Raw genomic sequence first — 24377 nt, 5'->3', positions numbered from 1 at the left:
AAAAGCCACCAACGCAGGTTTTTCCTGGTATCTGATTTTTAAAGATGGATTAGTAGCAGGAATGGTCCTCGGCAGCTGGTGACCCTTTGGACCTTGGACCCCTGCCCTCTGCTGCCACAGAGCCCAGCCTTTTTCCCTGGTCACCTCGACAGAGGGAGGCCTGTTCTGTTCTGAACTTCTAACCTGCGCAAAGTAGCAGATGCAAAGCAAAGACAGGGACACAGCTTCTGAGCAAGAACACCTTGCTTCATCTGCTAAGTTGGCTCTCAGAACAGTTAGGATCTGAGGTCCGATAGCAAAGCATACAGGTAGCTCTGGGTCAGATCCGGGCACACGGGGAAACACTCACACGGGCCTTCATGAGCGCCAGGGCCCTCTCCGAGTACCCGATCAGCCGCATGCAGTGGTGGATCCTGCCAGGACCCAGTCGGCCCTGGGCGATCTCAAAACCACGGCCAGGGCCCAGGACCATGTTCTCCTTGGGCACACACACCTGCTCAAACAGGACTTCACCGTGGCCACCTGAAAGACCCAAACGTTGCCTCCTAAGCGATTCATCCCCCCATTGCCTGGGGGTGTGTTTATCCCTTGCCTCATTCAGGTCACCCAACCTTCTAACTAGGACATGGTTGGCAGGGAGGGCAGGAAGGAACCTATCAAAGATAGAAAATAAGTCAGTGATTTACAATGTCAAATGAATAATTTGCCATTCCTCCTCCAAAACATAATGGCTCTACCAAAAAGTGAAACTGCCTAGTAGTATGTCACGTTAACGATGTGGTGATCCCGTGGACACACTGAAAGTCAACCTGCGAACGCTGTCAGCAGCCAGAAGAGGCTCTGTGAGGACCTCCAGGCCTGCTGGTCAGCTGTCCACCGGGCTCTAGAAGAGCAGGTTTGGAATGTACTTCCTGCTACTGTCCTGTGTGGCCTTCTTATCTCACAGATTCCGGCTTATCTTCTGAGTTTAGAAGAGAAAAAACAAAGTATAAACGCCTGTCTGAAATGTGGTTGATCTTCACGGATGGAAATGAAATGAAGAGCATGTGGCCCTCCAAATGTCATCCTGCCCTGAGAGGTGTTGCGTCCTGAATGTTTCCCAGGCTCAGACCCACACACAGGAGCGGCTCGGGGCTAACCTGGTGCGTCCTCCAGCCCATACACCGTCAGAGGCCGGATGACTTTTATCCCCGGGGAGTGCATGGGAACCAAGAGCACGGACTGCTGCTGGTGGCGTGGGGCATGTGGGTCTGTTTTTCCCATAAACACACAGAGTTGGCAGCGAGGGTCCAGGATGCCTGCGAGGAAAGGAGAGAGACAGACCCCCATCATCAGACGCCAGGGCCATCAGATCCCTTTGCAGACGCAGTCCTGGCCCAGGAAAGCCGAAGCCAGCAAGCAGCTCTTGAACACTTCACGTAACCAGATATGAATAACTTCTGGACCAGAAATTAAGAGCCATTGGTTTTTGTCCCAGTGAAGAATGACTCCAACATCATAAGGGCAATTTTTTTTTCTTAAAGTGCCATGTGGAGTAGAAAATATAAAGACAAGAGACGGACAACTGCTACTGCATCACCAGCAGGCGTTCTGCTGTTCCCATAGGCGGTGTACACATAATGGCTTTGAGCACGGGTTTCAGAAATGGGCAAACCCTTCCTCTGGATTCCCCATCTTGTTTGGGGCTGTGGGGCGGGGCAGTACCTTCAGTCACTTCTCTGACCTAGTTTCCTCCTCTGTGAAATGAGGATACTAATATGTACCTTCTGGGGAGGTGTGGGGACTCAGTGAGGCAAGGTCCACACAGCTCTTACAGAGGGCCCCGCAGACAAGGCGTGATGAACAGCAGGTTGTCACTAAGCCTTCTGATGTAGTCCCCTGATCTCATATAGGGAGACGCCCCTGAGGAAGTGACCTTCTGCCTTTCTAAAGGGAGATGCCCAAGGTAGAACGAAGAGAGTGGGGAGACAGTGAGATTCCTAGAACTGTCACATGTGTGGTCATTGGTGACCCACATGGAACCTTTGGTTCCCCTAGGGTTTGCTGCCTCTGCCGGGAGCACAGAATCTCTTTTGCATCAACTGGCAAAGAAGCCACCCCTACCACCGTTTCCCAGGACAGAGAGTGACACGCTTATCAACACAGACCCACTGATGTGTAATTGAAAAAAGAATTTCAGGCCAAATACCTGAAATCCACCACTTGTGACCATTTATGACATAGCAGTTATCCTCCTCTCTGATGGAAGACTCAATGTTGGTGGCGTCTGATGAGGCAACCTAAGTGAAAGCACATGCTGCCGAGATGGCCAGGGTCCCGCGTCCCCTGTACGGTATAGACCACGTGGGGCCTGGCAAGGGTTTGGCCTGATAAGAAACCCCTGGGTGTGGTACCTGGGGCTCTGTCATGGCAAAACAGGAGCGGGTCTTCCCCTCCAGCAGCGGCACCAGCCAGCGGGCCTTCTGCTCCTCGGTGCCATAGCGCACCAGAAGCTCCATGTTCCCTGTGTCTGGAGCAGAACAGTTAAATATCTGAAAAGGAAAAAAATCATAACAGTGACTCCCATGTCCATATTGAAAACTTCAAATACCCAGGAAGCGGGTACCAGGGCCCTCTGTCACCCTCGTGAGAGTTCGTCCTCTCCCCAGAGCAATGCAAAGCATCCGAATGTAGTGTTTCAGAGCCCATGAAGCCCGGATGGCTCCCATCTCCCCCGGAGACTCCCTCCCTGAGCTGCTTTCCTGCTCTGGCTCCAGCCACCCGCCCATAGCTGTCCTCCCTCATTAGAAGTTTACTTTGTGGCAATGCCCCTGAGTCCAGCGCCTGGTGGAGGAAACCCTGCCAGTGCGGGAGGGGGCCTGGTTCTTACGGAGGACGAGGACACCCTCACACTCAGAGGAGAGCTTTAGAGAAGGCACCTCAGGGGCATACAGAGACGTGCCCATGCGTTCACACAGATGCGCATACTCCACGTTGGTCAGTCCTGCTCCGTATTTTCTCTCGGGATCAGTCTCCAAGGGCAAGAAGAGGTTCCAAAGTCCTTCGGCCTTGGCTTTCTCCTAACACGGGAAAAGTAAGTCAGGGATGTACAGTGGGTGCTGTCATTTTATTGTGGCCTGTGGAAACTAATGAAAGGGATTAGAGAGAAGAGGGTAGGCAGCCGAAGATGAAGTGTGCGCCAAAAACGATGCAAGTCCACACCAGCAGGCTGGATGTGGGGGTGGCGTAAGCACAGGGAGGCCAGGATGGCAGCAGACATCCCCTGCTGTGGAGTGAGGGAGGGCCAACTGTTTTCTGGCCTGAAAACACTGTTCACTCCCCCGGACACCCCACGTACCTCACCTCCATCGCCGTTAGCATTGTTAGTATAATAAAGAATCTTCGGAGAACACACTCCGTGACACAGAGACTGGTGGATCCTTTATTTCCCATGACAGGGCGCGGGCACATTACACATGGCTGCAGCCTCAGCGGCCCTGCCACGGTGCATAAGGAGAGGGCCCGAACCAGCTTCCTTTAAGAGGCACATCGCTCCTAAGACAAGTAACCCCGGATTTCTGAAGGCAGCGCCTGCCTACCGTGTTTCCCCGAAAATAAGCCCGGGTCTTCTATTAAGGTTTGCTCCAAAAGACGCATTAGGGCTTACGTTCAGGGGATGTCTTCCTGAAAATCATGCTAGGGCTTATTTTCTGGGTAGGTCTCATTTTCGGGGAAACATGGTAGGTAACAAGGAAGTCTCACCTGGGGTCAGGAGCTCAGGGCTTCAGTTGGACCCAGCCCTGTCACCCCTGGCTGGGAGACCTTGGCCAAGGCACTGAATCTGCATGTTTCAGTTTCCTCATCTGTGAAATGGGGTGTGACCACCCCCCCACCCTATCGGTCAGGATTACCGAACTGCAGCAATACCAACAGACTGTGGCTAACGAAAGGAAAACAGGAACCAAATGGGAAGGTTCTCAGCTCAGATTAGAGAACAAGGCTCAGAATTGGACGGTGACCCAGGGAGCCTACAGGATCACGATAGGCCAGGATGCTCAGCCATCCTGCAGGGCCCCCATTGTGGAATGAGTGAGTGCCAACTGTTTTCTATCCTGAAAACACTGTTCACTCTCCCAATTCTGGGAAGCGACTGGCTAGCATCACTTGGCTCACATGCTCACTTCTTGGCTGGGGATGGCTGGGCTGGCCCCTCGACTGACAGTCCTGCATACAGCCGAAGTGGGGAGGGAGTGCCCCCAAATGAAAGTGGGGTACTGCTACCAAGAGAAAGAGGAATGGACACCAGGCAGCCCAAACTCACCAATGGCCACAGCACCCACCTCCCTGGGTGTTGTGAGGATTAAATGAGATAACACATAAAGTGCCTGACACTGAAGCTGGCAGGCTGCACTCGTTAGTCATTATGGATGTAATTACCATCACTTCTCGCTGGGAGGGGCCAGCTAGCCTGATTGTGTACATTTATATTGGGCCCGGTCTCAATGACATGTTCTGCTAGAATCAGTACATGACTTGTCTTGTATTTTGGGCAAAGCTAATTAGCTCAGAGTGAAGTGGCCAAGGAGAAGGGCAGATTAGTTGGAACAAATAAAGTAAAATGGGAAGGGAGACGTAGGAAGCAAGGGAGTTCTGAGAAGAGGTACAATGAAGAAATGAATGTAATTATCTTGTAGTTGGGGGTAGGGGGACCCACAGAATTTGAGCCCAGAGGATCTGGCTTTGAATCCAGGTGCTTATTCTTTCTAGCTGTCTCCCTGGACAAATCCGTTTCCTAACGTTTAAATCGAGGTGAATAATGCTTACTTCACAGGATGTATGAAATGCATTGCAAATGGCCAAATACTTTTCATTCATGGGTAGTAATGACACTGGATAAAAGCCAGGGGCTACAATTTCACCACTCTACCCCAAAATCCTAGTTACATGATGCTCCTATTCCACTATAACGAGAAGCAGAATGTTCAGTAACCTAGGTTTTTCCTAGGCATCTGGTGTAGAGTCTGGGGGAGTCTGCTGCGTGACTGTTTGCTTTTCCAATGCCTCTGTGCTTATACCAGATGGGCGAGGATAAGTGTGGGGGCCAGCAGGTGGGGAACGGGCATCTCACACGTTAATGATGGCAGTGTAGGTCGGTAAAACCTTCTGAATGAAAATTTGGTAATATTTATTAAAACTCTGAGTGGTCTCATTCTTGGACTAGTAGTTTTACTTCAAAGAGTTTATCCTGTTGAAACAATAAGTGTACACAGAAACAGATGAGACATTCAGTGCAACAGGATCCAAACCCTGTTCTCATTCTGGGGGACTCCCTCACTGTATACATTTTGTTGGGGTCAAGGCCGGTCTCCCACTGCCGAAGATGAAGGGGACCCAACACGCCCTCCTCCCTGCTTCCTGGCACCAAAGGCATGGGGCCTACGCCTGGCCACCTGAAAATTCCCACCTCAAACGCCAAGTCCTGAGGAGGCGTCCAGGGGACACCTCCTAGCTGGCTGCTCGTGTGGCAGCCTTGGCCATGCTACCTGCAGCCTGCCTTCCCGTGGCAGCGTTTGCTGTCTTCTAACGCTGGGTCTTCGGCCTCCCTGTCCATGGCAGCACCTAGCTGACAGCCTTGGCTCCTCAAGTGACCCACAGGTGGCTTCTGTGTCTTGCACCTAGACTGTGACTGAGACACCCAGTGTCCCTCAGCCGGGGGAGGGCAAACAAATTATGGTGCACCCACTGCAGAATCCCTCGGAGGTCAATCTCTCGGTATGCTGGCATGGGAAGGTGACATGTCATTAAGTTCAATGAGCAAGCAGAAGAGTCGAATGAGCAACCAGGGTGATCCATTACAACATAGGGATAATAACATATGTTAGTATGGAACTGAAAGAAAAAGCTGGCAGCCTAAGTACCACATTGTTCACAGTGGTTACCACAAAGGGTGGAGAATCATAGAGAACTCTTTCTTTCTATGTTACGTACTTTTGTCACGGTTGAGCTTCGGTTAATTTTGCAATTTGGTTTTTAACTAGAAAAAAGTGATGATGCTACTTTTTTTTAAAGTAGGTGATGGTTGTATTGTAGGCAAAATATGTGCTCCTGAAGACCTCAAATAACTTAAAAACTAAGACAGGCCAAGACTAACCGTGTCAAGAACTAAAGTGGTGTCGTCATGCAAAAACAGCACACAGTTTACAACTCATGTGGCCCTTTAGCTTTGACATTATGGGTTCTTTAAAGACAGGCTTTATTAACTGATGTATTTAATATCATACTGTTTCAAATGTACATAATTCAAATACGCATATTGGGCCCACCTGCCCCAGGTTATAAACCACAACAAGGAATTCCCAGTAATGGTGGAAAGCAAAGGTAATTCAGCTCAGCTCTGTCTCTTCACTACCTGGAGGGAGCAGGTGTGTCCAGGGCAGCTGAGGTGCTACCACCTTAATGAGGTCTCACCGACTCTCAAAAGGCCACTTTACCTTGAGCTCTTCAACCAGTGGGGAAGGGGTCCATCTCTCAGCTGAGGCCTGGTGACTCCGCAGCTCTGGCTCAGCAGGATACACATGTTGCTCCATAAACTGCCCCAACCGCTGGTACAGCTCCCTGACTGGTGGGGAAAGGCCCTCTGGAGAGATAACCAGAGCTCCCTGTGGGGTATGAGCTGGGGAAGATTCTGGAAGGCGTATGTAACTCCTGGTTCCTGGGCGGCTCAGCAGAGACTGTGGACCGGCCCATGTGTGGTAGGACCTCGTTAATGGTTTTGTGGCTGGCATCTCTTTGAAAATCCGGAACCCTTCTTTGACTGCAAAGTCCCATGCCAGATTGGACATAAATTCAGTCAGCTTTCCATTTTGTTGAGTGGTTGCTAAGCTTGCCTGCCCTGAGCAGAAGCAAAAAAAATCAGTGATTACTCCGAAACTGCCCTTAGTCATAATGCTAACACATGATAATATTGTTCTTATATCAGCAGCAAGTTATTACCACTTGCTAAGCATCTGCCATGGACCAGACACGGTGTTAAGCGAGTGTACCGCTTTATGTGTGTCCTCAGAGCTCACTGAATTCCCCAAGCAGTATGACTGCTTTAATCCCCACTTTAGGGTAAGGATTTAAGTCAGAGACAGAAGAGACGTGCCTGAGCTTACATCAGTGGGCTGGGAGCCAGAAGTGGAACTCAGTTGGCCTGCTCTTGACCTCTTTTCCTAAAGAAACTAAATTGAATCAGTAACACCCCCAAATTACTTCTGCTGTCCCCAGTGGGTAACAGGAAGCCTGCATTATCCTACGCTGCCCCTGCTATGAAACTGACAAAACAGGCTCACACAGGATTAGAATAATGGCCAGTCTCTAGGCTCCATTTTGTTAGGTCGATGCCATCACCAGCGTTGCAGAACTCACTCTAGTCATGCTCTCACTCTCTCTTTTGCTTTCTTTAATATGCTCAAGACTTTTTCAGAAAGGATTTTTTTTTTAAATTTAGGTATAGTGTACGTATACCCTCTTTCTAAAGTGTCTAATTCTGCAAGGTAGGTCAGGTAGTCACCACCACCACTAAGGTACACACTACTCCCACCTTCCCCAAATCTCCAGTGTGCCTTTGTACCCAACCCTTCTCCCCAGCCTCTGGTGATACTGATCTCTGTTCCTATAGTTTGCTTTTCGGAATGTCACAAATACATCACAGGGTATGTAGTCTTTTCAGCGAGCCTGCCACTTCTGAGATCCAGCCATGTGGGTGTGTGTACACTGTCTCCTTATGGTGGGCTTTTTTTACAGCAGGCTCTCTTGGATCATTTTTAGCATTCTCATGTTCTAAAAAGACTGTTTTCCCCATTCTCTTTGGATCTTCACAGAGGCCTGTTTTTCTTCCGGCTTCTGCCATGGCTAGCTTCTCAAAAGAGTCATTTTTATGCAGTTTTGGTGTTAAAGATATTCTGCTATTCTTTACAAACCAGGCACCAAATCCATCTGCTACACAGCCGAGAATGCAGACCTCTGGGCCTCAGCGAGTCTCTACTCAGCACCTTCTAGGTGCTGGGATGGATCCGAGCCCTGGGGTGCACCCTGGGGACCAGACAGGCCCTTCCCTGCGTCACTGATGATAGTGAGGGCTGACAAGCATGAGGGCGCCCACCTTTCCCCTCAGTACTCAGACGGTACACACCGCATCAATGAGGGAGACACCTCCCTGAAACTCGTTGTTATTCATAATGGTTTTCTTCTTCAACAGAGTACAAAATGTTCTCCAAATTTTCTTCTCTTTAATTGGATCTCGATCTCAGGGCACTGCTTTCTTTGTCTCTTGGACAATCACTCGTAGGAGCTTGGGTTGATTACAAACTATCAGTTCTGGTGTATTTTCCCAAACGTAGTCCCCGCAGAAGAGACCACCTCCTAAGCTGCAGTCACAAGCAGTTTTGCCTTTCTATGGTAACAGCAGCCATCTACAGGAATCCTAGTCTTTGGCACCCGTTTATTGATAAAGGACAGTGACACGTGGGCTGGGACTGGTACAGACTGTAGCTCAGTCCCTGGGCTCTGGTCACCATCCCCCTCCTGCGAATCTAAAGAGGAAATGACGTCTCTTGTGATTGACACCATACAGAGAATGCCTTTGAAACAAGTGCTCCTTCTCTAAACCCACTGTCCAGAGAAATACCACACATCTCAACTGTTCAAACAGAGAAATGAGTTTAGAGAAGACAAACGTGCAGAACTAATTTTGGTGTTCATATAGTTGGGTTTTTTGGTTTCCCCTTATCGAATGTTTTTATAATAGCACCCCCTGTCCACAGCGGATATGTTCCAGAATAGCACCAAACCCTATATACTGTTTTTTCCTATACATACATACATACATACCTTTTCCTTAAAGGAAGCACTTTATGGCTTCTCTGGGCAGATCCGAATTGCCAGCATCACTACTCTTGCGCTTTGGGGCCATTATTAAGTAAAATAAGGGTTACCTGAACACTGTGATACCCTGACAGTAATCTGGTTACTGAGATGATTAAGTGACTAACGGATAGGGAGCGTACACAGCGTGGAGACACCAGACATGAGAAAAATTCAATCATATAGGACAATTTCCTTCCTTCTCAGCACCACTTCTCAAAGATAAACACTACTGTTCAGTTTCTTGGGCCACCCAATTTTTTCTGTATATCTATCTTCTCTCCAAGTTTTATAAAAATGTGATCATCTTACACGTATTTTTCAGTACCTAAATTTTTATCCTATATGATTTTACTTTAAAATGTTATATATATTATTTTAATCATTTTAAAAAGTTTAACTATTTTAAAGACTATAATCTATGATATATACATACTGACAAATGGTTGAATTCACTGACTCTTAGAGACTCTGGCCAAACCTGTCCCTCTGAAGCCTGTGGCCACGGGTGGGTTTCCAGGGGGAGAAACTGAGGCCACCCCATTACCTGTGAGCGAGCGCTTATAGACTCCTTGTAGGATGGCAGCCACGCGGAAGAAGGAGAAAGCCATGTAGAAGTTCCAGTTCTTGATGGGAGCGATCCCCATGTGAAGACAGTACATCCTGAAATACTCCTCTGCAGTAGGGATACCCAGCTGAGTCAAATCACAGCCACTAAAACCTGTGGGGACAGAGCCACCCTGGGCAGTCAGTGACTCCCACACGCCCCTGTGGCCACACAGTATTTACATTCTGAAAATCACTTCCTCCCCTGGAAGTTGGCTCCATAGCTAGTCCAAAGGGTCAGCTGATTATTTCAAGGGCTCTTCCTTCCTTAGATGGCTGAGATCCAGGCACGAAGCTATTATTCACAAAATTGGTGCCTCACAGTTTCAGAATAAATTGGGAGTAGAGGAAGGGAAGGAACGAGGGGCCTCCAATTCCATCTGGACCCTAGTTCAGGGTGGATGTGTAGCATTTGCGATCAGTCATTTGACAAAGAACAGTATGGAGAGACAGATCCCACCAAATTATGAAAAAGTGACAACTTGCTTCATTTGGAATATTTTCATGGTTTAGGAGCATGTAATATATTCCATTCCTAGGAACTTATCCTAGGAGTATACCTTATATCTATATAGGTAAATATATTACTACAAAGATGTTCACTGCCTTTTTTGTGAGGGTGGGGGGTGTAATATATAAAAAATTTGAAACAAATTAAATATCCAAATAGGAATCAAACCAAATGTCTTGATTAATTCTATACCATAAAAATCCTATGCCATCATTAAAATGATGCTGTAGAAGAATATTTAATGGCAAGAAAACATGTCCAAAGTATATAATTAAGTGAAAAAAAGGTCATAAAATTGTATAATCAGTTTCATTAAAACAAATGTATACATATAGTATATGTATATATGTATGTATACACATAGAAAAAAAGATGACCAGAATGAAAAGTTCGGCAGTGACCTCTGGGACTATTGATGATTTTAATTTTTCTTTTTTACCTGTTGGCTCTAAAGTTTTGAAAATAAAACTGTATCTTTGAGTTTAAAAAATTAAATAGAAATTAGTTGTGTGGAAACATACGAGGTACCTATATGCACATCCTTCTCACTTAAAATACTCGCTATACCTAATTACCCCCATTACGACAGGAATGTACCCCAACTGCATTTTCTACCCAAACCACCAGGATGTCAAGTTCATGCACCAGCCCAATCACAGCTACTTCTGCTGAGTTTGCCTGAATGCTTTGAGAATGCAGCCGGCTCGGTCCCTCTGTCTCTCCCACAGCAGTCCCTACCTCGAAGTACGGGAAAACTGGGGGGCAGGTAGTGAGCCAGGCAGCTGAAGGCCACATCCGCAAGGGGGTCGCCTAAGGTAGACAGTTCCCAATCAAGGACAGCAAGCACCTCCATCTTTTCTGGATGGAACAGCAGGTTGTCCAGCCTGAAGAAACCACAGAAGGGTGAGACAGGGCTACAAAAACTGACCGCTAGGGGGTACCTGTGCTGGGCATCTTCTGTTTGCCCTTCCAAATGCACCCGTACCCTCCAGGCCCCTCAGTGCCCAGGAGCCTCAGCTGCAGGGCGGGTCTACATCCACCAGCTGGCTCCCTTGCCCTCTGGCTCAGTGGGGCTCAGCCAGGGAGGACACCAGCAGGAGATGGGAAGGGTTGTGTATTTGCCAGCTCCCTCTCAGAGAGCTGAGGGCCAGCTGTATTCCTCTCCCAAGAGCCACAGCTTTAGCCTACCAGCTCTCTCTCCACATGGCTACCCTCTTTGGGCTTTTCCCTGTGATGGCTTTAAAACAGGTCTGCAAACTCTTTGACACTCCTGCCACTAAAGAAAGAGTTGGATTCTTCGCGTCTTGAAGCAACTTGCTTCTAACAATATAATGCAGGTGGAAGTGATGCTGAGTGACTCCCAAGACGAGGTCAGAAAAGGTGATCAGCTCCTGCCCAGCCCCCGCTCTTGGAACACACACCTTTGGAGCCATGAGCCTCCAGGTAAGAAGACCAGCTACCCAGAAGCTGCCATACTGGGGAGACCATGTGAGAAGCCGCAAAGAGACAGAGAGTGGCCCAAGGAGCCAGATGTTCATGTCTTCTCTGCCCAGTGCCAGGCATCTGAGTGAGCCCTCAGGTCATTCCAACCCCCAGTCTGAAGCCACCCCAGGTGACACAAGCTATCCTATGCCCAGACTGCAGATCTAGGAGCAAAATACCTGCTGTCATTGTTTCCAGCCACACAGTTTCGAGGGGTTTGTTATGCGGTAGTAATAACTGGAGCACATGCTTGTACCTTCAGACCTATGGGTGGCAGTGACGCCCCTGTTGCTCAGGACAGCCCCCCATCATAAAGAATTATTTGGTCTGGGGTGGTTGGTTAGAGCGCGAGCTCTCAACAACAAGGTTGCCGGTTCAATTCCCGCATGGGACAGTGGGCTGTGCCCCCTGCAACTAAAGATTGAAAAATGGTCATTGGACTTGGAGCTGAACGGCGCCCTCCATGGCTAGATTGAGGGACAGCGACTTGGAGCTGATGGGCCCTGGAGAAACACACTGTTCCCCAATAAAATTAAAAAAAAAAAAAAAAAAGAAAAATCTGGCCCAAAATGTCAATAGTGCCAAGGCTGAGCAACTCTGCCTTAAAAGGCCATGCGCAGGGAGATCCCTTGTAATGGGAATAAGTCACGACTGTAAACGGGGCCAACACCAGCTGCTTAATTTGCCCTTCAGAGGCCCTTCTCATCATTTTGCACATCTAAACATTCAGCCCTCCTCGTGTCTACCTGAAGTCCCCGTGCACCACCGTGGTCTTCTCTTGCTTGGGAAGATGGAGCGGCAGCCATTCGATGAGCCGCTCCATCGTCGGGATGGTGCTCGTTTCTGAGGCTCGATACTGCTTAATCCAGGTTTGCACCTGACGTGGAATATAGTCCCCTGAGAGAAAGAGGATCAGAGCCATTCCAACAACCTCCAAAGGTTTCAAAAGTGAACCAGTGCGTACAAACCTTTGTGATGCTCTGTGGCATCATCTTATGACTGGAGATTTCCCACAGGATGCTCCTGCCACCCCAAGGGGAAGCCACTGGCGTTTTATCTTGGCTGGATCAGTGAGCTGGGCATTGTTCCCAGCCACGTGGCCTCCAAGCCTGATCCCTGGCCCTCTCAGCGGTCCTATGAGCTTCCTAATAGCTGTTAGGAAATCCCTTTTTGGCTAAACAACAGCGGTTGGCTAAGAGCATGGACGCTGAGGCCGGACCGCCTGGGTCTCCCAGCTCTGCCATTCTTTATCTCTGTGATCTCAGACATGTCATTTAACCTGTCTGTGCCTCAGTTTTTCTTCATTGATGAGATGGTCCTCATAGAGTTGTTGGGAGGATAAAATATGGAAAGCCCTTGGAACTGTTCCTGGCATGTAGTAAGTATTATGTGAATACTTGCTACTATTCAGTCGTTTGCTGAGAAATCCAAGAGATACCACAGTTGGGGAACTCGCAAGTTACCTCTGGGACTGGACACTGAAAGGAATTCTGGAGTTAACGCGGCTCACAGTCAAGGTCTTCCGTTGATTTAACCTCTCTGAGCCTCCCTTGCTTCTCCTGTGATACCTAAATTCTGTAGGACTGTCGTGAAGGCTAAACAAAATCTGTATGACACGCCAAATACATAGCTGGCACAGAAGGCTGCTCAGTGAATGGCAGCCATTATTATGTCACTGTTACTGTCAATTGACAATTACTAACTGTCACTATTAATATAACTCATAATAAACCACCTGTCAGGTCCCTGGCTCTAAGCCAGGCCCTCACCCTCATCTGAGAGAAAAATGGTCCCCAGAGGGTTTAAAGACAAGGACAGAGAGACCAAACAGCTTCTGTGGCGTCCACTGCATGTTCAGAGCATCCAGACACTGCCCTTCAGAGGATCCAGCTGGGCTCTGAGAAGTGGAGATCAAAATCCAGGAATATCACCCGAAACAAATCAAACCTTTAGGGCTAACTTCCAGTTTTCAGAATTATAGGAAATGGAAGACAGCAGTAAATGAAACCATAAGGAAATAATCGAGACAAATCTGTAAGACAACTGACTTGGTTTCTTAAAAAATTCACTGGGGGAAAAAACAGGTATGGGGTGGAGGGCTGTGCTAGGTTCCTTGATTGATCCTGATTTGGAAGAAGAAAGAAAAATTAATTTGTAAAAGATATAAGGGGGATAACGAGGAAATGTGCCTATGGACTGGGTTTTAAACATTCTGGGAAAATGGTAAACTTGATGGTGTTGAGGAATGGTAATGATAATGGCAGTGAGGAACGTCCTTATTCTGAGGGAATGCAGACTGGAGTCTTTCGGGTGAACTTTGTTAATTATATGTAGACACACACACACACACACACACACACACACACACACAAAGCAAGAGAGAAGCGAAACGGCAACAGTTAACCATGGTTAAGATTGGTAGTGGGCATAGATAGTTATTCATTGTACTAGTTCATACATCTGTAAGTTTGAAATTATCATAATAAGTCAAATACGAAACCATAGGAGTGGAGCCTTTGTGGAAGGAGCCCCTCAAGAAACTCTCCTGTGTGGATTTGGGACGCCCCACCCCCTCCCCATACATACCAACTCAGTGCTGCTCACATTCCCTTCTCACGGGAAGCAGAGGCAGCTGTCCCCAAGTCTCTGGCTCTGTTGGCCACTGGTCCCTAGCAGGCCTCCTGCCACTGAATCGGCCAGCCTGACCCTCTGGGATGAGAAAAGAGGATTTATGCTCCCTGCAGGGCCTTGGTGGAAAGGTTCTTTGTGATAATTAGACTGTACCTAAAGGATCTTTGTCAAAAGTTCCTTTTTATTAGAAATCATGTTTGTATGCTCTTTTCTTCAACGAATTTAAATGTGTTCTCTTGAACAGACAATATATTCACATGGCTTGAAAGTAAAGTAAAAGGGAATGCAGTGAAGTCTTTCTCCTACCCCTCTGCCCAGCCACTCAGCTCTTTTTCCCAAAGGCAACCCATGTGACGAATTTCTTAGGTTTCCTTTTGGAGATATTCTTCACTTGTGCAAACAAATATTTAAGTTTATTTAAACACTCCCCCTTTAACACAAAGTGATATATATACATATATATATATATATATACATACCCACACATGTATACCACTATTTGTGTGTGTGTGTGTGTGTGTGTATATATATATATATATATATATATATATATATATATGCAAAAAAAAGTATACAAGTGGACACTTGGGTCAGCGTTGCTCAAACAGTAGTTCGCCGTAATCAGAAGTGTCTGGACACTGATGGGAACCACTTTGAGCACCTCTTGTAATTGCAGAAGCCAAACATGATGTTTCTTCATCTTGTTATCGGTATATATTGAGTATTACAATTTTAATACAATTTTCCTTTCTTAAAATGTGTATACATGTTTTTGGTACGCTCTGTATAGATAGAGCCAATGCCCTGCCGAGCAGCTGGATTCCTGACATAACTGAGCAATTGCAGGATTCTTGGAAAGGACGATCTGATGCCCGTGCAGCTCGATCAGTGAACCTGATATACAACGAAGCTGCTTTATGCTCTCAGGCTCAGAACACAGTCTGTGGCCCAGGAGGCTGGCCCTGGGTCACATGAAATCACATCAGATTTCTGCTTTGTCTCTTTGTGCTAATAGGTCAGTGGAAAGAGTGGCAAAATAGTCCACTTTGAAAATAAAAGGCAAAGGTTCACTCAGACAGCAAGTGGGAGAGACTTCCATAAGTGGTTCTCTCTCCGTGGCCATGGCGGGAGGTCACAGGGCCCATCACTTCGTCTGCCTGAGGCTTTCTTTTCATTCAGAGCACTGGGAGTTACCAGCTCATCTGCTTTTCACATCAGCCCTATATGGGAGCCGGGGTTGTTTTTTTTTTTTTTAAACCAAACCTTTACTATTGAGAAAACTGTAACAAAATAATGGGACTTGTCTAAGGTCAGCCACAAATTAGTATCTGGCTTTTGGCCCAGTTCTCTTTCCATCTGAAACAATGGATCAGTATAGGTGTCATCTATTGTCCTTGCCGGTTGGCCCTTTTACTGGTCACTAGGGCTGCCAGATGACATCCAGGACGCCCACCTAAATGTGAACTTCAGATACACTATGACTGCATTTTTAGTATTAGTATTTCCCACGAAGAGCACCAAGATGGAGGGGAACCTCCACAGAGGGTGTATCTCTGGTCAACAGGTTAGACTATGGGGGGATGAGAAAGATCTGCTTGTACTTGGCAGGGGTGGGGCCCCCTCAATTTGCATTAGGAATTTGGCCAGCCTGCTCCGTCGTACAATAGCGTCTCAAACTGTTAGTTTTGGGGACTCAGATCACGTGCCTCTGGAGTGGGGAACTTCAGGGAACTCGGCAGACGTGTGTTAGGAAGTTCATGTACTTTGGACACAGTGTAGCCTTTCATACAGAAAACAGGCATGTTTTGGTTAAAAGCAGAGAAAGAAAAGGCTGCTTAGCTGAGAGATTCTTTTTGACTATGGCCAGGAATCCATACTGGTCAAGAGTCAGATAATCTTGACCAGTGAGTGATTCCTTGGTTTGTGCTGAAGTTGTTGCATGCAAAAGCATGGAGACAGTTGTGGTGGTTATAAAATTGTGTGCCTGTGTCAAGATTCATCGAACGCTACACTTCAAAAAAGAAAACACCTGACAGTACCAAGTGCTGGCAAGGATGAGGAGCAGCCGGAACCCTCAGACATTAGAAAAACAAAACACATTGGCATAATGGCATTTAAAAAATCTATGCCTGTTGAAAAGAGTAAGGGAAAGGGTGAAAAACGGAGAAGTATCTTAAAGACCCTTGGCCAGTATCCAAAAAAGGAAAGATTTAAATGATCTAGTGAGATAAAAGTTGCAAGGAAGAGATTCTATAGTCCATGAAGGGATTTATCCCAGGACAAAATGTCTAGGTAAGCAACACCTCCATGAATACACAGGATTTCCAAGTGGAAGCTAATAAGCCCAACGCACATTTCCCAGTCGTTTGATGTGTTAACACCCTGACAACCATGCAAATCCCAGAAGCAGAGGCGACAGTGAGGAAATGCTCACCACGAAAGACAAGCGGCCTCATGCTCACCATGTTTCCTGTTGTCTTCCAGGCCCGTAGCCTTAAGGTCCACACTGTGGATTTTGCACAAGACTCTGTTCATGGCAGTGTATATGGCCCGCCTCTGGCTGGACTCCAAGCCTGGCAGAGAAGGGTCTTTGTAGACCACGCCGGGGCAGTATTCCATCAGGTAGAAGGGTGTGCCAATGACCCTGGGAAGGACACAGACGGGGTTTTGGTGGCTCACAATGTGGCGCTGCTCTTCCGCCCTGTGTGTATGCTGAGTGCTGGGGAAGGATTCAGACCCCGAGTACTAGACATTTCCTTTATCTTTTGCACATAAGCTCAGGGAGTGAGAAGGACCCCCTCCCAAACCACCCCCACACAGAGCCCTGTCCTACTTCTTGGCCAGCACACCTTTCTTCTCTTTGGTCCACGGGTAGAAGCCATCGCATGGGTTTCAGTGTGGTAATACAGCAAAGCAGCTGTTGGGGCCGGGGGGCCTTGGGGCCATACAGAACCAGGTGTCCCCCCTCTACCCCTCCCTAGCAGTGTGATCATGTGGGACTTAGTAAACCTCTCTGGGATTTGGGGTTTTTTTAAATCTGTAAAACTTTAAAGGGTAGTTTTGAGAATTGCGAGAGCAAATATATATGGAGTGCCTGGCATATATGTGTCTGGTTCCAATGAGGGTTCAGTAAATACCCTTTCTTATTTTTGTTATTTTTATCATTATCCAGTGGTATGAATGGAACGTATGAGTTTACCACCCAATAGTATTAGGGTGACACACTGAAATATTAATTCATCTTTTTAGTCATTATTAGAAATCAGTTTACTACTCTAAAAAGTTCTTTTGAAATTTTTACCATTAGAACTTTATCCTGACTTGAATGTGTGCTAGATATTAAGTTATATTATTAAATTATAGTTAATTAAGTATAATAATTCTGCTGTGGTTATGAAAGAAAATGTCTTTATTCTTAGGAGATGTATGCTGCCTGAAACTTACTTCAAAAGGTTTAGTTAAAAATAATTTATATATACATAAAGTATATTTATTTATTTTACAAAATATAAAATTATTTTATTATGTAATCATTGCTATTTATATAAAATTAATATACAGACTACACATAAGCATATGTACATGTATACACACACATACACATATAGAGAGACAGGAAATGTGGCAAAGTGGAAACAATGTTTTAACGTAGATGAAGTGTAAATGGGTGCTCATTATACTATTTTTTCTTCTTTCAACTTTCTGTACATTTCAAAATTTTCATAATTAAAAAGTTGGGGAAAAGGGACAGATGTATTACAAAGCAGTTTAAAAACAGTTTAGACAGACTAAAGTAAAATAATTAAACAAAAACAACATAAAACTAGATGGATCTATATTTTTATGTTATAAAAAGATGTTTTCTACTAATTCTTACAAAAGCAAGCATTTCTTTATCTTTCAGGATAACTTAAAGATCTGTGAACTTCTAGGACAGGTTGCTATAAAGTCTCTTTTCTCTCCCACCCCAGTGTTATTTGTCTTTACTGTAACAAACTGGAATTTCAGTTACTATGTTGGCTTTTCTCTTCTGCAGCTTGAATATGCAATGGAAAAATAAATTTGAACATTACCCGGAATCTTCACAGAGGTGAAGAACTTTGGGGACAGGTACTCCAGCATTCCCAAGGGCTTTCATTATCCTGCCAGAACAAAGCAAAATGAGCATCACTGCTGGCTGAATTGGTGAGACTTTCTTACAATTATTTTTTTGATTTAAAAATTAGTACATGCGGAAATTAAAATGTAATTCTAAAAGTATTCAATTGACTCCAACGTAGGCAAGAACAAAACAAAACAACAGATGGAATAAACAAAAAAGAAATAGTGAAATTATAGATGTAAGTCAAACATTTCAATAATTACACTCCAATTAAAAGACAGAAATTGTCATACTGGATAGAAAAGTAAGACCTAACTATATGCTATCTACAAGAGACATACTTTAAATATAAAAATGTACATAGAAAAAAGGTAGGAAAAAAAAAAGCAGATGAAAGGGGGAGCACCATGCAATTGGTAAGCCTAATAGAGCTGGTGTAGCTCCATGAATAATCAGGGAAAAAGCCCAAGTATTTGGAATTTAAATAGTATATTTCCGTATAAGCCATGGGTCAAACAAGGAATCACAAGGGAAATTAGGAAATATTTCAGACACTAATAATAGTAAAACTATAACATGTAAAAATATGCGGGATGCAGATGTGTTCAGAGAGTAATTTATAACTTTAAATACTCATATTAGAAAAGAAAGGTTTTAAATCAATCACCTAAGGTTACACTTAAGAAGGTAAAAGTAAACCCAGAGTAAGTAGATGGAAAGTAATAAAGAGCAGAAATAAATGAAATAGAAATAGAAAACAAACAACAGAAAAATATAATAAAACCAAACATTGGTTCTTTGCAAACATCAACACAATTGATAAATCCCTAGCTAGCCTGACGACAGATTGAGAGAGAGAAAGAGAGAATATACAAATTATCAATCAATACCAGGAATGATAAAGAGGGGAAATCACTATAGAGCCTACATACGTTTAAAAAGATAATAAGGAATATTATGAAAAATAAATTCGATAGTTTAGATGAAATGGACAAATTCCTTGGGAATTACAGCTTACCAAAACTAAAACAAGATAAAATATCTGAATAACCCAATATTTATTAAATTGAATTCATAGTCAAAAACCTTTTCCTAAGAAAAACACCAAGCCCCAGTGGTTTTACTGGTAAATTCTCTGAACCATGTAAGGAATAAATTTTTAAATAGAAAAATAATTCTGCAGTTTTATCACCAGTAATTAGCTCCTGCTGTTGCCTGCCTGATTGCCTTTTCCCCCTTCATGTCCTAATAATAACACGTAAACTGTCCTTTGGGAAACAGCTCTGCCCAACTGTAGTCCCACATGGTTTGGGTGGGACTGTCCCAACCCCTGGTTCGAGGGATGGACATAAAACTCAGATATGGCCAATCTAAACACTGCATCCTCCTGGCCACAGAGATTGGTTCGGGGACAAACCGGTGACCATATTGGGCAAATGCGTCAATCTCAGGAGGTATGCTGGAACGATCACGGGGCTTAGCGAGGAAAGAAAGTTAAGAGATGAAGAGAGAATGAATGGGTCCTGGTAACATTATTTGGGCCTCTGGGTGCAACCATTATTTCAATTATGAAGCCAATGAATTTTGCCATCTCTCCTCCTTTTTTATGCTTAAGTCAGGCTAAGTGAGTTTCTGTCACTTAAAACTGAAGAATACCACTAACATACGACCCAGACATGACCGTGGTAAACACTGTGATCTGTTCCTTTCCAATATTTTTTGTGTCAATTCATAAGTCTTAAAAAATAGTTAAGAATACTATATATAGTTTGTATCTGTTTTTTATTACATTAACATTTTATCACACATTTTAATGTTATTATAGGCATACTTTTATTGGGGGCAATAATCATCATCATTAAGGCCAGGCTATGGAATCCCACTTCCCCTGAGTGTGAATCCAGACTCCATCACTCAGATAACATACCTCTTTAAGCCTCACTTTCTTCATCTGTAAAATGGGGATCATAATAGTAACATATCGTGGAGTTGTGAGAATGCTTTGAGTTAACAATTCAAAGCATTTATTATAGTGCCTGGTACATACTAAACAGTCAGTAAGTGTTAGCTATTATTGTTGTTGCAACAGGTAGCTATACCAAGGTTTACTTAATCATTTCCCAATTATTGTAACTTTAAGGTGTTTTCAATTTTTTATTATAAACAACACTGTGGTGAGCATATTAATGCATATAGCTTTTTTCCCTATTTAGAATGTTTTTTAAGAGCGATCTGCTAATTGGAATTATTAGGTCTAAAAGTATGACTATTCTGAGGTTTTTAATAAATTGTGTTATACTCTTTTCTAAAACAGTTGTTCAGATTTACATTTGGCATTTTATAAACAGATACCGTATTAGATTTCATTTTCAAATGTACATTTTATCCCTTTACTAAAATGGAAATTCTGTGCATTCCTAGATTTCTGGAATGTCATTCTAATACTGCAGAATTCCTCAGTACCTCTGGGAATGGTTACCGACAGTTCACAAACAGGATGCATAAGACAGAGTGGTGGTTTTACATTTTAGGGTCTCTCTTCTATAAACACACACCTGCTGTTACATGAGAACATATACAGGTGTTCAGGAATAGCTATAGGTTTTCTCCTCTGATGAACCCCCAAGGCTTCGTAATTGTCAGTCATCAGTTCTTGCGACACTTAGACATGTCAAATCGCCGGAGCCAAAAAGTGTGGAGGAGAGACAGTAAACAGAAAGAACAAGGGTCCAGGAGCCGCAATCGCACTGTCCCTACTACTCTCTGCAACTTTCCTTCTGCAGAGCATAACAGGCTGGACGGAAGAGAGAGGAAAAGGAAGAGGAAGTTGTCAGGAGAGGAAGCCACACCTTGGAGCCCATTCATTGGGTCCGTAGTTATTCTCCAAGAGATTTGGAGCTCGTTTTTTTTTTTTCCTTCAACCTGCTATGTTTAAATTTTCCTATTTGCAAAGCAGACTATTTTATTTAGAATGAGCAGTGATACATTTCTTCTTTTAAACATATTATGGAAACTTTCAAACATATGTAAGTAGAGAGATTCATATAAAAAAAAACCCCAGGTACCCATCACCCCGTTTCAACAACTATCAACTCATGGCCACATTTGTTGGGCTATCACCCCACAGATAGACTGATTTTAAGACTAACGGTCTTACAGTCTTGAAGACTAAATGATAAAACTAAAGAGTATCTCAAAAATGCCTTTTTGCATCTGGAAGTTCCAAAAAAGTCTAGTCTCCTTCAGATTTAGGTAAAGAAAAGAAACATAAGAATAAAATTAGGTGGCATGTTCTTATTTGAAATCATGTTGGAGAGTTAGACTAGCAGTTTTAAAAGTCTCAAGGCACTTGGAGTGCTGCCTTGTCCGCTTAGGGGCTGTGCTGCAGAGGCCAGGTGGGCAGGTGCGCCTGGGCCTGAGACGTTACCTGAACTCCCTCTCGATTGCATGGGCGGATGGAAGGAGTGTCCCTGGGGGTTTCTTCCTTAGAACCAGCTGATGGTCACCCAGCTTGATGTAGTAAGTTGGATTTGACAGCCCATGATCAAACTGAAGTAGTTTCAGCACTCCTGCAAGTTTGAAAACAAAGAAAACTCAAACCAGCTCTGGAGGGCACACCTGGAAAGACATTCTTTCTTTCTAAGGAGTTCAGCATTGGGGATGCAGGATATCCTGATTTGGGATGCACTGTAAGAAAAGCACCTCCTCAGGGGTGGCCGGTTAGCTCAGTTGGTTAGAGCACGATGCTCTTAACGACAAGGTTGCCGGTTCAATTCCCACATGGGCCACTGTGAGCTGCGCCCTCCACAACTAGATTGAAACAACTACTTGACTTGGAGCTGATGGGTCCTGGGAAAACATACTTAAATAAATAAGTTTAAAAAAAAAGAAAGAAAGAAAAGCACCTCCTCCCTGGGTACCAGAAGTGATTGAGCCCCAGGCATAATCCACCAGCTTGGGTCCAGAATCACATGTCGCTACAGTGTGGCAAAGGCCACTGGATTTACACCACAATAATATTCACACTTTGTACAAGTGTCCAGTTTTGTCCTTCTTGCCAACTCCTGCTCCATGAAAAAAAGCTTTTTAGTTCTGTTTATCAAGCACAAGCACAGTCATGGCAACCCATCTTGCTAAACGGAATGCTTTAAGCCTGAGGATGAAAAGTGCCCTTGTGTGTCCCTTAGCCCATTCTCAGCCAAACCACGCCTGACACTGGTGTGACAGCTGAAAAGAGCTCCTCAAAGGCCTACAGCTTGAGCCAAAGCTGCTTTCATGAGATGCAATTTCCCACCTCCGCAGGCTGAACTCTTTGGCAGAGACATTCTAGTTAGCCCTCTGCTTCACAATAAGACAAACTTGAGACATAGATTCATTTCATTTGGTCAAAAGAGCAGGAAATGGGAGTCTGCCTGAGTTATCTGGCTTGGTCAGCAAGAGCCCCTCGTCTACAGGTGTACCTCTGTGAATGCACTGATCTCATCTGATCTCTGAAGCTAAGCAGGGTCAGGCCTGGTTAGGACTTGGATAGCAGGAGGAGCCCCTCAGTTCTGTGGAGGCACTAAGAATGCTGGAAAACATCATAGAATCCCTGGGAAACATCATCATGTGACGCTCATACAAAAAGTCTTTTTCAAGCATCAAATGGATGAGGCAAAGCTATCACCCGGTAGAAATTTCTTCAGAAGCTCAGGAAGCACCTGTTTTTCTCAGGGTAGAATGTGAAGAATAAGGGTAGGACTTCTAAAGAGATGGAGCAAGTTTGTCACATTTTATATTCATGCAACTTTTAAGTCACCTTTACAAACAAGCTGTCATCTCAGAATAATGAAAAACACTTAAACGCCCCTGGGCACACACTGCAGTCCCCAGGTTCGTCTCCTGGACAGTGACAGTCATTTGCAGTGATTGCTGCCACCCACACTCTCAGGTGGAAGAGCAGGCAAGTACACTTTGCGGGGGTCCATAAAAAGGGGTTAATGTTTTTTCCCAAGCAAAACTGAAAGCAGCACTCAGGTCCACGGGGCCCAATGGCTGCTTTCCTCATCACGTTGCCTCTTTGTCTCCAGCACATTCCACCAGGGTCTGCAAGTGAGAACCAGACTGCAAGCCGAGCCTTGGAAAGAGTTACTGAAATACAAAAACTTAAATACCTGTGGTTTGGGTCCCCAGTAAGTCTTTGAGGTACTTCTCCAAGGAATCTTTTGGAATTTCCATTGTCTTTCTCACAGGGCGAGTGTTTGGAACAACCGTTCTCAATGTAAAACCCAAAAGAGTTTCTAATTCCTTTAATGCAGTCTCTGGGTCATTCACCTGGTTTCAAAGAAAATGTTGAACTTGCCACCAGTGAACGCTGACCTCTCCTCCTGTCTGTTTTCTAAGAAGGTCGTTTTCAGAGGGAAATACCCACGAAATCAGTTTTCTGAGCAACGACTTTGGCATCAGGATATTCAGCCAATGAGTTTCCACATTAAACTTGCTATGTGCTGGGAAGAGTGCCACTTAAAAGTCCATGACACTCCCTCATGCGGGAGGGCAGAATATTGTGCTGTGGCGTCTACTCTGTCCCTGGGGGCCCGTCAGCTTCATAATGAAACTCAAGCGTGGAAAGCTGGACCGAGACCCCTTCTCACGTGGCTTCTCGTGCTTCACAGCCATGACATGGGGTGGTCCGTGTGGCTAGCAGCTGCTGGCTCCCCACCCAGAAGAGTGTCACTAGGGCAGCCTGACTGCCATCCCAAATGTCTGAGGCCTGCCATTCACCTCCTTGTGTAACTTCTCAAACTGCCTTCTTAGTATGCGTCTGTCTTACTTCCCATTGAAAATACAAGCAGTTAGTCACACAGATTTCATAACTAATGAAAAATAAAAAGACTACGGCAACATGAGGGCAAACCACTAATGGCAGCTATTGCTATGAATGTAAGAGGAATGCACAGGAATGCTTACACTCGTGCCTGGTACACAGTAGGGCTTCAAAAACTAGTGACTTTACCTTAATGGTGTGAATACCCAGGCTGGCAGCTGCTTTGAGATTCATTCCAAGATCATCAAGAAAGATGGACTCAGAAGGCTGCAGGCCGAGCCGCTCCAAGCACAGCTTATATATCCTGGGGTCTGGCTTACAGACTCCTTCCAGGCAGGACTCCACAACCTGAG

The 24377-nt window shown here is 45.1% G+C and overlaps 1 protein-coding gene across 7 annotated transcripts in view; it reads right to left on the bottom strand.

Annotated features, from left to right (window-relative positions):
- The window catches only part of ACAD10 (acyl-CoA dehydrogenase family member 10), a 43831-nt gene that overhangs the window by 5430 nt on the left and 14024 nt on the right, over positions 1 to 24377 (bottom strand). For 6 of the 7 annotated variants that reach the window (XR_004422112.1, XM_033098202.1, XM_033098205.1 and 3 more), the window contains 14 exons: positions 24214 to 24372; positions 23372 to 23531; positions 21646 to 21787; positions 18190 to 18258; positions 16579 to 16760; positions 12232 to 12382; positions 10742 to 10887; positions 9434 to 9607; positions 6471 to 6871; positions 2919 to 3059; positions 2394 to 2531; positions 2189 to 2279; positions 1140 to 1298; positions 350 to 522 (listed from right to left, as the gene is read on the bottom strand). Coding sequence is in view for 5 of the 7 variants with exons in the window: in XM_033098202.1 (XP_032954093.1) it covers positions 350 to 522; positions 1140 to 1298; positions 2189 to 2279; positions 2394 to 2531; positions 2919 to 3059; positions 6471 to 6871; positions 9434 to 9607; positions 10742 to 10887; positions 12232 to 12382; positions 16579 to 16760; positions 18190 to 18258; positions 21646 to 21787; positions 23372 to 23531; positions 24214 to 24372 (2286 nt within the window). In the remaining 2 variants the exon portion in view is untranslated. The remainder of the gene's footprint in view (positions 1 to 349; positions 523 to 1139; positions 1299 to 2188; positions 2280 to 2393; positions 2532 to 2918; positions 3060 to 6470; positions 6872 to 9433; positions 9608 to 10741; positions 10888 to 12231; positions 12383 to 16578; positions 16761 to 18189; positions 18259 to 21645; positions 21788 to 23371; positions 23532 to 24213; positions 24373 to 24377) is intronic. The other variant, XR_004422113.1, reaches the window with a different exon arrangement.

Source organism: Rhinolophus ferrumequinum, chromosome 25 (assembly GCF_004115265.2).
Source record: "Rhinolophus ferrumequinum isolate MPI-CBG mRhiFer1 chromosome 25, mRhiFer1_v1.p, whole genome shotgun sequence".
In the NCBI taxonomy this organism is placed as follows: Eukaryota; Metazoa; Chordata; class Mammalia; order Chiroptera; family Rhinolophidae; genus Rhinolophus; species Rhinolophus ferrumequinum.
Note: the sequence above shows the minus strand (reverse complement) of the source record. Positions and strands in the feature narration are given on the sequence as shown.